This window comes from Parus major, chromosome 19 (genome assembly GCF_001522545.3).
Source record: "Parus major isolate Abel chromosome 19, Parus_major1.1, whole genome shotgun sequence".
In the NCBI taxonomy this organism is placed as follows: Eukaryota; Metazoa; Chordata; class Aves; order Passeriformes; family Paridae; genus Parus; species Parus major.
The window spans coordinates 2,850,295-2,862,907 of NC_031787.1; the positions used below are offsets into that span (position 1 = coordinate 2,850,295).

The window sequence follows — 12,613 nt, forward strand, 5'->3', positions numbered from 1 at the left end:
CGAATTGCATCTGCTCATCTCCCACTCCCACATAAAATACAGTGAGGTTTTCTCCAGGATCATATTCATTTCAAAAGGGTTTTTTGTACCATTCTCTGCTCAGTGCCCATCTGGGAAACATGTGCAGCCATTTGATAAATATATTGTGAAAATCATGGTTGAAGTGGCAGTCTGCCTGCAGCAGAGGAATAGCTACGGGGGAAAATGGTAAATAAGATATCTGTAAGTAAATTAATTTTGCTCATATAAGCTTGTTTGCAGCTTTGGTTCGTGTCTGCAGCATTATCCTCTGCTCTACAGCAGGTGTTCAGTGTTGTGGGGGATCAGCAGGGACAGCAAAGCTGTGCAGGAGCTGGGAGATGGTGGCAGTAGAATTTCTGTTTTGCTGGGATTTCCCATCCCAGCAAGGTATGGTTGTGCCACAGCCTGAAAAACTGCAAATCCACCACTGATTTAGCCTTGCAGAAATTAAGAGTTGCCTTTTGTGCTGAGTTTATGCAGAATGAGATTGGGCTGCACATAACTGATTTGCTTATTCAGAAATCTTTGCTTTCAAATACAGTTTTGGAGGATTTATCAGTGAAAAGGAATCCTTCAAAACAGCAGAACTTGAAACAAAGCCCAGCTTTACAGATGAACAATTATTTTCTTTAAAGTCTTGCTGGATTTTTTTAGCCTGCTTTTAGCAGCTCTGAATTATTTGTTTCAACAATGTATGGGTCTGTTCGTTTTTATCAGATGGACTAATTTATGGGGTTTATCTTCAGTTTATCTAGTTCAGTTGTCAGCTAAAGATTTATTTTACAGCCTGTGCTGTGGGTTAGAACTGAGCAAGTTTGCTTCAGCTTTTGAGGGGGAGAGACCCTGGGTGCCTGGTCTGGGTGGTGAGCAGCTGCTCAGAGGACTGATGTAAGCATCACTGTTTGCTGGGCTGCTCTTCCCACTGCTCCTGGCCTTTTTTTCCTGCTGGCTGAGCAGCACGAGACTCACAAATGTTCAGTCCAGGTGGGTGGTTTGTGGGTTTTCATGGCCAGCTACACAGCAACACAGGCAGATTCTTTCTTCCCCCTGCTCCCACATATGGGGAAAACCTCGTGGCAGGAGGAGGGAAGAGGATGTAGGAGCTGCAGGCTTCAGCTGCAGATTGATTTTCCTCGTGGTGCTGCCTAGGAGTGAGGTGAGCTGTGACTGTCCAGGGGCTAAAGCTGCATCAAAGAAAAGCCTCGGGTTTTGTTATTCTGTAGGCAGAAGAAACAGCTTCTAGCACAGTGTGGCCCTGGAGGTTTCCTCCTATCCCTTGGGCAAGCTGGGTTAAATGGTGGAAGCATTTTTGCTGCCTCCTTCCCTTCATTGAGAATGATTTCCGTGCTGTAGCAGCCTGCCAGCCGAGCTGCAGCCCAGCCCTGGCAGAGGCTGCTGACAGCAGGGCTGTGGCTGGTGCTTTCCTGGTTGTGCAGGGCTGGAAACTTGATTGTTCTTCCCTGGAGCCAAGGAGATGACCTTCCCCTAGAGCCAAGCATGCTGGCATCCCATGTGTGTCCCTGGGAAATGTGCTGCTCCTTAGGCTCTGGAGTTTTCTGGGAATGCCTCTGCAGAGGAAGTGGGGTGACTACAGACTTGCAGTTGCCCTGGCCTGATGCTCCTTGTTTAGCTCAGAAGCTTTCCAAACTTCACAAAAGCATTTTGCAGACAGCAAATCCTTGGTGGGCTTCCCAGTTTTGAAGGGTCAGTGCTGGCTTGGTGGTTTGCAGCCTGGGTTTGGGGCTTTGGAGAGCAGGGAGGTCTGGCAGAGGGGAGGCTCGTGCTGCTTTGCCCCTGGGTTTGTGGGACCACTGCAGTGTGTGCTGGGCTGAGCCCCACACCCCTCCCTCACTGCTGGGAGACACCCCTAGTGCCTGATCCCTGGCTCCAAAGGGGATTTGTGCTTTGGGATTGATGTGTTTAAATATAGTTTTAATAGAAGCTTTTAAAGCTGATCTCACTATTTCATCACTGTGTTGAGTGAATGACACTTCTGTCAAATTTCTTTCAAGCAAACCTGCAGAAAAGACAGGAAGGGGAAAGAAGGTGAACAGTGGGATGTGGAGAGGGATATCTTAGATTTGGATATTCCCTTTCAGCGACCCCAAGTGCCTGGTATGTATCCCTAGGATTGGCACATGACCTGGGGTGAAGCCTCCAGTCAAGATCTTCATCTGGTTTTCTCATTGATATAAAAGGCTTGAGCTTGGCTGCCATGGGGGCCTCAGGAACACATCCCTGTGCAGCAGAGCTCACTGTAATGTGTTTAACTGAGCATTGCTGGGCAGCTTTGAGCCCAGCTCAGCCTGTGCTCCTTGACAAGGGTTGTGTGTGTTCCCAGGCTGGGGCTGGATGGGGCTCTCTGGACTCACTCAAGCCCTATCCCCATGTAAATGAAATGTAAATGCAAATATCACCTGGCTTGCAGGGGTTTTATGCACAGCCTGCTTTGAATACAGAGAACCACAGGTTGCAATATTTCAGGGTTAAGCCTACTCTGGAATTCAGTGGAGGCAGGACAGGATGCTGTGCTCCTGTATTCCCCCACTATCCCCAGAAGCTGGGCAGAGGGATGAAATGATAGCTGCATCTTCAGAGGTGATTAAGTGTTGACAGCCATGTGCTGCAGAGGATCATTTCCTGCTCTGCACTGTGCTGGGAAGGCTAAAATCTGTTTTAAATTGAGACTGAAATTAGCATCCAGGAAACAGCAGATTTTATGCAGCAGTTTTAGCTTTGTATTGCACTTTTGTTGTTCTGTAGGTCTTCTCCCGAGGAAAAGCTGATTCCCATCCCACTTTAATCATTAAGCATTGTTGATTTGCAACTCACTATAGCTTTTATACACAGTGGGCAGCAAGAACTTGTGCTTGCACACAGGCTGCAACTGTGTAGGGCCAGGGGTGACCCTGGAACTGGATTTGCTTTTAAATCCTGCTTGCTGACCATGTTGCAAATGGCAGTGTGGAAGTCACTGGGCTTGGCTGTTCTGTGACACTCTCTGAGGCCCTACAGGGCAGCAGAGAGACTACTGGGGAGCCCTAAATGGCTGTGGAGTTGTTGTTGTACCTGTTGGGTTTGAGTACATGCCAGAATCTCTTGTATCCTATAAATAAGAATTTGAGAGGTTGAAAGTTTGACCTTTGGCCTTCAGCTGTTGGGATGCTTCTTCCAGTACTGTAAGTCCTGGTTGGCTGTAGGTCTGGCTACAGAGGGAGAAGTTCTCTTTAGCTGTGTCACTTGTTACACACCAGATAAAATCTCATTTTTATCTCTTTCCTGTCTAGCTCAATGCCTGGGTCTGCCTTTCATTCTGAGTGCATGTACCTTGTTTACAGCCTGCCAGTGTTTTGCCTTCACTTTCTTGCATGCTGGAAGAAGCCAGAGATGACTGTTCAGTTACATTTGTGTTGAGTGAACATTATTATTCACATTACCTTGGTTTGTGATTCCTTTCAGGTATTTCATGGAGCCTTTGAGCACTAACATCACTGCTCTCTGAGTGACCATCTGAGACCAAACTTGCTGGACACAGCCATGGGGGACTCTCCAGCAAATGTCCTGGGTGGAGGCATGGACACACAGACTGAACTGGTGGAGAGGGTGGCAGCCATAGATGTGTCTGTTGTCCCAGACAGAAGTGACCAAAATGGTGAAGACAACCCTGAAGAAAATGACACAGTCTTTTCTGATAACATAAAGGACATCCAAAGAAATGGAGTCAGCAGTGACATGGGAATCAATGAACTTCTGCCTTCCCAACAGTCAGAAGATGCTCACTTGAGGCACGTTCCCAAAAGACCTCTAACTAGACCTGGCCTATCAAGTAGGAAGCTGTCCCTTCAGGAAAGATCATCAGGAGGTTATTTGGCTTCTAGCAGCACTCCAGGTTGTGGTCCTTATGCCACGGGGCCATCACCACGTATAATCAGGAGACCAACGATAGAGTCCAATCGGGTCTCCATATCAGACTCTGAGGTAGGCATGTTCTCCCCTACAGCTGAGGTGTTTGGGGTAAGGTGAGTCTTTCTCTGGTGGCAACAGGAGCCTTCAGTCTTCTGGAGGAGTAGATCTGAAAGCACTGCTATTTCTAAGGGAGGGAAAACATCCCTGGAACCAGGGATCATATTAGCTTGGAACTGGAGAGCTCTGCTGGGTATAGCCCTGGCTCTGACATTTGGCTCCTTCAGCCCTCTCCTACCTGGGATAGTCTTGTTAAGGGACCATGACCCCTGTGCCATGGTAGCACGCAGGAAGTCTTTCAGGTTATTCAGAGAAAGGGCTGTGGCCAAATGGCTTTGCTCTCGTGTCCCTGCTGTAGGTGCCCTTTGGGAATTCACCAGTCACAGCAGCTTTGCTGATGGTATTTTATGGATTTAAACTTCTGGAGATTATGTATCTGCTATTGTGTTTTACCATAATTGAAAGCATGATTTAATTTTATAAAGAGCTTAAATGCCTGGCTCCTGTCAGGGTTTTCTTTTCTCTTTAAATCATTTGTAACAGCAGCGGTAAGGGAAGGCCGTGACCCTGCTCTCCTTCAGAGGAGTGTCTGGGTGGCTGTGGTGGTTGTGCAGCTGCTCTCCTGGTCCAGACCTGCCCTGGAGGAGCTGTGACATGCTGTCAGGGGTCGAGTGTCTTGATAGTTGCAGTTCCCAGTGCTGGATGTGGGGAGCAGAGGGGCTCTGCCCACTGTCATGACCTAGATGCCTGCAGCAACACAGGGACCCAAATCCCTGCCGTTTAAACTTCTGCCAGTGTGAGTCCAAGGGACCTGGAGCTTAACATCTGTGTGGCTTGGTGTTTCCCTTTTGAGAAGTGGGTGTTCCCCTTGCACATCTGAGAGAATGGTGGTGCACACCAAAGCTGTTGTCCTCTGGGGAGCTGTGCAGGTCACACCAGCTGTGGGATGGGTGCTGCATCCCCAGCTGATAAGAGGATTCATGCAGAAGGTGCAGTGCAGAGACTGCAGCTTTTTTGACAGCAGCCATATGCTTTAATAAGGGAGGCAGGGAGGGAAAGGAGCCAGTTCTTGGAAGCAGGACGTGACTTGAGTGCCAGCTCTCCCATCCTGCAGTGCTGTGACTGTGCCAGGAGTCAGGCTTTTCTGAAATCTTTCAACATAACTGCAGTCAAGTGTGACTGGCACATTCCCATCTGCAAGCAAATTCAAAGTACTCCATCTTCTTCCACAGCATCTGCATCCTGAGCAGCAAGGGTTACTGCCTGGGGGTGGGAAATGCTTAGTTTGAAATGCAGATGTGGAGCCCTTGTGTCCCTGCTCCTGCAGCAGCTCTTTACACAGTGCTGCCTTTTCCATGGTCACTTTGATATCACTGAGAGAGCCCTGCTGTGGTGCAGCCCAGCTGTGCAGCAGAGCTGTGCTAGTTGGAAACCAGCATTCATATTAATGAGGCTCTGCTAAGAGTGGGAAGGGAGCCTGGACGAGCTGGGAACATTCTGAGGTGGGTGCTTGGCCTCACAGAGGTCCTCTCACGAGCTCTGCTGCTCCTTCCCACATTATAGGGACACATTTGTATTCCAGTCAGTGCCTCTCACCTGCTTAAAGCTATTTTGGAGTTGGTTCTTTCCCCTTGGTTTGGGTTTCTGGCATCCTCAGTCAGTGCCTTTCAGTGCAGAACATCCATTGCTCCAGCTCGTGGCCCCTGCCTGGGGCAGTTCCAGTCTGTGCAAAGCTGGAGATGAAGTTCAGGAGCATTCAGGCTTTATCAGTAGCCATGAGCAGGTGCTGTCTGTCAGGAGCAGGGGTGGATGGCACAGCTGCATGTCACAATTTCCTCCTGTGCTGATAGCCATCTCAGACTGAGTCTGCCTCCCTCTCCAGCAGGGTGGCAGCTCAGTGCCTGCTGCCATTGATGCTGCATCCTGCACTGATCTGGAGAAAGGATGGAGAGATGTGCTATGTGGAGGCAGAGTATGGGCATACGGCAGAGCTGGATGCTCTGCTTTCACTGATGAATTATGGAAGAACATTGTGTCCTCTCAGAGAGACACTGCTGAGCTTTTTAATGCTGGTTTAATATTTGTTCACAGGGAGGAAAACTTCTGTTCAGGGATCAAGAGGGCCAAGAGCTGAAGCTGAGCCTGAGGGAGGATTTATCAAGTGACAGCAGCAGGCAGTGAATTGGGGCTGTCCTGTCACTGGGACCTGTTCCACAGACCCCTGCCTTCCGAGCAGGGCTTTGGATTTGTTATTTAGGCAGGTGGTAGCTCCTGGGCTGGCAGGGCTGGGGCTTGCTGTCTAGCACAAAGACTATTCCCAGAGACACCAATTAGCCAACTGCCCTTGGACAAAGAGTTGGCAGCCACTGCTGACAAGTCTGGGTCTGCAGTTTTAACTCTGCGAGAGAAGTAACGTGTTCTCCTCTCCCAACAGCATTACTGTGTGTTCTTAATTAACCTCATCCGTCATTTCTCTATCAAAAAATTGATCTGCAATTTAAAAAGTTCCCTGTTTGTTCCTCTCCTTTCTTAAATTATGCATGGCCTATGGCCTGGAAGGTTCTTTCAGTGCTGCCTTCCCTGGTGGGAGTGCCTGATGGGATTTCTGCTGCCTTGCTGCCTATCAATGCCCTGCCCTGACAAGGGAATGGCTTTAGCTGTGGCACAGAAGTGATTAAACTGAAGCTATTAAGGGTACAGAAAGCTGCAGAGCTGAGGCACAGGCCCCAGAGTTGAGGCCCACTTTGCTGATGTGACATTCCCAGCTCCTGCTCAGTGCTGGCAGCAAGGCAGGAGGATTTTCCTGAGGCTGCTAAAAGCTTTGCTGCCCAGGTGATGCCCTGGTGTTTGTATGTACCAGGGAAGGACTCTCTGAAGATGTTTGTACATGGGCATCTTGTCCCTGTGTGACTGACAGAGCTTGTCCCATCTACAACAGCAGGTCTTGGATCTGTGAAAGGGCCTGGACTGCCCTGTGCTTTGTGATTTTTGACCAATTTTTGTTTTCTGTGGCAATGATTCCCCCCCTCCCCTTCCTCTCTTGACTAATACCTTGGACATGTTAACACAGAGGGCATCTTGTTTTTTAAGGTGAAACAATTATTGCACACTTGAACTGGCTCAGTCTAATTTGGTGACAGTTTTTCATTAAAGGATCTCATTAAGGTTCTTGCTCTGTTTGTATTTATCAGCAGTTGCAAATGCATTGGCATGATGAAATCAGGAGAATTGTACGATGTTATCTTAAAGAAACACTTGGCCCAGAAATAGGTGTTTTTCTCTGATAAAGGAATAGGACAATTATCCCACTTCCTGCAGGAGAATCAAAATACAGAATAACAACCCTTGCAGTCTGCAGCAACACGTGGCAGGAGTCACTTCAGCAGTGAATTATGGTCTTTTCAGCAAGAGGGAAAAAAATGTAGAAAGCACCTATAATCTGATTTCTGCTGTGTTCAGCTCAAGTGCTGGAAGCACAGCAGAAGCTGAGGTGATGGTGCTTCCCACCAGGAATTATCTGAGTGGTTCTGAGCCCAGTCAGGTATAGAAAGTTAATGTAAACAAGCCAGGGGCTGCTGGCAGGCCCCCTGGGCTTAACCTGGGGCAATGTGGGGGAATTGGGGTGGTTTTACTCCAGCACAATTGGAATCAGAATTTAGCCCATAATTGTTTTGTCTTGGGTTGTCCAAAAAAATAAAAAAATAGCAGTGCTTATAGTGTAACACACACCAGTTTAAGTAAGATTAAGTCTTTAATTATTTAGCACTCTGCTGCTACTTGAACCTGATTCAAACTCAGTCATTTCCTTTACCAATACTCTAATTATGTTCTCCTTTTGATCTGCAGGACTGTGTGCAATTAAACCAGTACAAGCTGCAGAGTGAAATAGGGAAGGTATGTACTGGGGCTCATCTTGGTCACACCAGCCTCTGTCACACATGTGAGTAGGGGTGGAAAGGCTGTGCCAGCCCAGGGGACCCCACTGGCCAAGACTCCTTGCAAGTTGTGTTTGGTTTGAGGGGATTTTTTGATTGTTTTGGGCTTTTTTTTCCCTTATTAGTTTGAGCAAGTTTTGTTCAAGGTCACAATGGAGTTACTTCCTTTGAAATCTAAATTTATTTTTCCTCCCTGAGAAGGTGATTAAGCTGGCTCCTTTTCAAGGTGTTTGCTTGCCAAATGTAACACTAAGGGCCTTTGATACATTAATACAACAGAACAAAGAATAAAAAACCCAAAAAGATGATCAGGGCAGAGGTTTGATCCCCATCAGGACTAATTAAAATTTTTACGTCACGTGAAGTGCTTGTTTAATTCTAGTGCATGTGTAAAAGCTGCAGAATGATTCAAAAGAGATTCCTGTGAAGTTATTCAGAGGTCTGGGCTGGTGAGCAGCTCACACACCTGCACATTTGGCCACATGCCACTGTTGCAGATGGGTCCACAAGCAGTGGTGCTGTCTGGAAGCTGTGTCTGCCTCTGCAGCTGGAGCATTGCAGCCAGAAGAGGCTGCACCCTGAGCTGCAGAGACCTTCACCAGAAGTTTAATTAGCCCAAATGCCTCCAAAACAAGAGGCCTCAGGCTGTGGGATGGCACCCCCACCATCTGTGCCGTGGGCTGTGCATTTGGCTGCTGGCAGGCAGGGAGTAAGAATGGAGGTACCACTGCTGGCACAGCAGATGCCATCCCAAATCTCACACAGCTTCAGACCCACTTCAGACTTTGTTAAGATTTAAGGAGAGTGTGAAACCTTCTCTCAGGTGGATTTGTCCCTGCCTCCATCTCTGTGGGTCACAGCAAGCAGATGGGCACTGTGAGGTTGGTAAAGGGTCTGCTGTGCTTCTGGGTCAGCCACTTGGCTTGTTAGTCTCCTCTGAGACCAGAACCATATTTCAACTCTCAGTGAAGTCAGGAGAAATATTTTGAAGGCTCTGGCTTGGCTTCAGGCTGTCTCTGGAGCTGTGGATCCAGCAGCAGCCCAGGTCTGCATCTGCCTGGGCAGGTTGGTGGAACAGGAAAGGTATTTGTGCAGAATTTCCAAATTTGCACCAAAAAAAATCTGCTTGCAAATTTTTCTCTCAGTTCCCCACCCCTGTCTGAGTTCAGACACACATGGTGGCTTTGGCTCAGGGCAGGAGGTGATGGGCTAATACTCAACTCCTCCAGACATCAATAATCCTCCAGGACCCCTTGGCTCCAACAGAGCTCCCAAAACACAACCTTGCAGGGTCACATCACCTGCAGACTGCTCAGGGGTCAGCATGGTCTGGGGCCTTGGGAGCTGTTTTTTATCCAGCCTTGAGCAGTGAGAAGATGAGGTGAAGCTGCTGAACTGACTGTGCAATTCCTGTTTATTTTTAGGGTTCCTACGGTGTCGTGAAACTGGCCTACAACGAGAACGATGACAAGTATTATGTAAGTGTGTCTCTGCTCCTCTTTGCTGCTGCTCTTCCTCCCCTGAGAGCTGGGTCCTCTCTACCTGGCTGCTTTCAGCATGAGCATTTCTGATTTGGGTGGCTTGCAAGGAGCTGAAGCTCCTGCTGGGCACGGAGCCGCTGCACTCGGGAGGGGACGGGGTGGGCGCCTTATGTAAGGCACAGGCAGGCTGCAGAAGCATGCTGCTGATTTGCCTTGGCATTTTCTAGCTATGAAGCAGGTCACCTGAAATTAGAGGCATGTGGGTGGTGGTATTCAGCACCTGCTGTGCATTGGAAGCCTGGCCTGGAAGGAGCAGGCGTGTTTTGTAAGGAAATGGGGGCGTTTCTCAGAAAAATGCTGTACATTGTGGTGTGGCTGGGCAGTGCCAGGCTCCCTGCATCTTACCCCCCTTGGGGGATGCCTGGGGGACACTGAACAAGGCTCTCTGTCAGGGCAGGAGGTGTAGGGTGCAAGACAAAAGGCAAATCTTGGGGTTTAATCTCTCGAGTTGGAGAGTTTCCTATTCCAAAAGGCCGCTTATGCGGAAGGCTCCTGCTCTGTGCCTCCCCTTTCAGAGGCAGCTAAATCCCAGCCATCCCAACTGGAATTCCTGCAAAATCTGCCTGCAGATGTGCTCATGTCCCTGGGCTTGCCGTGTGGCTTGTTTTCTTCAGTCTGAGAGCAGGAGCTGGAAGGAAGGAAAACTTCCTTGCTATGTGTGGCTCTGCCTGGAGGCTTCTGGGAAGAGCTTCCAGCAGTTTCTGATGGCTCCCAGGGCAGGAATCTGCTGAGCAGAGCTGTGTGGTTGCAGTGCTGTTAAACCTCAACCCAACACAGCCCTGCCAGAGCTGCTGCTCCATGCTGCATTTGGTGAGAGTGTCCTGCTGCTGCTCCTGCATGTGAAAAATGCATGAAAATGGACCCATCAGGGCACCCAGGCAGTCCTGTGTGCTGCTGCTTGTCCCTGCTGGCTTTGGGACAAAGAGGGGTAAGAATGTGCTGTGGAACAAAAACCATGCTCATTCCCCACTGCTCCCCAGATAGTTTTTCCTCCCTGACTATTACAAGAGACACACCAGGTTGTGAAAGGGTCAGGTGGGAATTGTGTGCCTGTGGGTATTCCTTAGCCTTTCTGTGCTTCCAGCAGGCATGAAACTGTGGCAGGAATGTCTTGAAATGAAGGATGGAAGAGATGAGACAAAAATCTGGACAAGGTGCCCTGGAGCTGGCCAAGGAAAGGAGCCACAATTTTTTCCATCTCCTGTCCTTTCCAAGCTGATTCACAGCAGCACCAGAGCTTTTTCCAATGGCTCCTTTTCTCTGCTGCCCTCCAAATCCTCCCTGCCATGCCCTGCAGCACGATGGTTTGTTCTGCAGAGGTGCCAGCCCTGGCTTCCCTGATCCATCTGTCCCACCAGCACCACTAGCACAGAGTGGAAACACATCACATCCATAAATTACATTTATTTCCAGCTGAAAACACTCTTCCTTTGAAAATTGTAATCCTTACATTTTGGCACTGCCCTTTTGCTCAGGAAATCCCACTGAGCTGCCCAGTGGTGGGCAGGGCATCTGTTAGAGCTCAGCAGGGGAGAGCTGGGTTCAGGATAGCATTGCCCACTGCAGTCCTGTCCCTGTTTTGGGTGCAGATTAACCCTGTGGATGTAGATTTAGCTGGTCAAATCCGAACCAAAAGTGAAAGCCTGTGTGCAGGTTAGCCTCCTGTGTGTGTTAGTTAATCCCCACTTAATCCTGGTTTCTAATCTAAGCAAGATTAGAAGAATCTAAGCTGCAGCCCAGGAGAGACACCGTGCCTGGGGGCTGTTTGAGCCTCACCTGAAGGCAGGCAGGGCACAAAGACCCCCAGACTGCAGGGATGTGCTCTTTGCTTCACCCCATCCTGCTTTTGGGGTTGAGCTGGGTCCCAGCTGGGATCCTGGCAATCCTGGTATGGAGAGATGGGCCCAGGGCAGTGCCTGCTGTGTGAGGCTGTGCTGGGTGTCTGTGGGGAGAGGAGGGGGCAGGCTGCTGTGAAAGGCAGTGATCTCTGAACTCTGTGTCCCACGTCCTTTTTCCTCTCTTGGCAGGCTTTTCAAAGCTCCAGAGAAGCTTCAGAGTGCTGATTGCACTGGCTAGTGGTTGTTTAGCTCTGCTCCTGCCTGGTGTGCCTGACCCTTGAGCTCTTCTTCCATCCTGCCCTGCTCATCCTTCCCATCCCCAGCAGTGCACCCCGATCCCCAGGGGTACCTAATGACTCTTACCAGCACTTAATAGAAGCAATTGTGATTCTAACAATTGGGAAGGGCCTTTTCTGAGTGTTTGTTTTCCCCCAGATTTAGCTCTGGATGGTGTTTTTTTCTCTCAGTGGTAAAAAGCAGTAAGAATTAATTGTTGCTGCTTTCTTTATTGTCTTTAAGCTGCAGTAACTAGGACTGAAATTGTAATGAAATAAGAAAAAAAATAATTATTTGGGTGTGGCTTCTGATTCCTGCAGAGGTGTGGGACCCTTTGCAATGCAAAAGCAGAGTTTATAGAGAGCAAGGACTGAATACAGCTCCTGTCAAAGCAAAAGGAAAGATTGCTGCTTCTTTAATGAGTTTTAGATCTGGCCTAGAATTAGGAAAAAATCTCAAGAAAATAAATTCAATCACCACATTTGGGAAAAAATGTAGATGGGTTGTGTTTACTTTGTGGGTTTTTTACCTTCCATTAAAGATGAGGGAGTGCTTCTAAGAGCTTTGCCCTTGGTTGCTGTGAGCAGCCACAGTGCCTGGGAGGGCTGTGAAGTGTCCTGGCTCACATCAGTGGATTCAGGGAATGTGTCAGACCATGGAAACTGGAATTTCTGCACCAGATAAGTGACCCAGTGCTCCCTCCAAGGAGGAGACCCCACTGGAATGCAGAGCTGGAGGACTCTGCTGCTCCTGGGCCACACAAAGCTGTTACAGCAGCTCCTGTGGGGCTCTGCCAAGGAACCCTTTACACTGGAAAGGTTTTGGTGTCTCAGTTTGAAGGAGATGCTTTGACGATGACATGGGGAAAAACCAAAGGCCAAGTTCTGTGAAATAGCAGCAAATAAAAAGCAAAGGCAAATGTGTCCAAGCAGAGATCTAGATTGGAATCATTGTGCTGATGGAATTTGATTCTTTGATGCCTCAGGCCATATCTTCCTCCTATTTTCAATCTCTAAATCAGCTTGCAAAGAAAAGTGGT

General features: G+C 48.7%; 1 protein-coding gene across 6 annotated transcripts in view; it reads left to right on the forward strand.

Annotated features, from left to right (window-relative positions):
• CAMKK1 (calcium/calmodulin dependent protein kinase kinase 1) overlaps positions 1 to 12,613 on the forward strand; it is a 72,205-nt gene that overhangs the window by 30,935 nt on the left and 28,657 nt on the right. For 5 of the 6 annotated variants that reach the window (XM_033518852.1, XM_033518854.1, XM_033518850.1 and 2 more), the window contains 3 exons: positions 3,481 to 3,999; positions 7,831 to 7,878; positions 9,344 to 9,397. In XM_033518852.1, coding sequence (XP_033374743.1) covers positions 3,559 to 3,999; positions 7,831 to 7,878; positions 9,344 to 9,397 — 543 coding nt within the window. In that variant the 5' untranslated portion in view covers positions 3,481 to 3,558. Of the gene's footprint in view, positions 1 to 140; positions 223 to 3,480; positions 4,000 to 7,830; positions 7,879 to 9,343; positions 9,398 to 12,613 lie in introns of those variants that run through there. The other variant, XM_033518853.1, reaches the window with a different exon arrangement.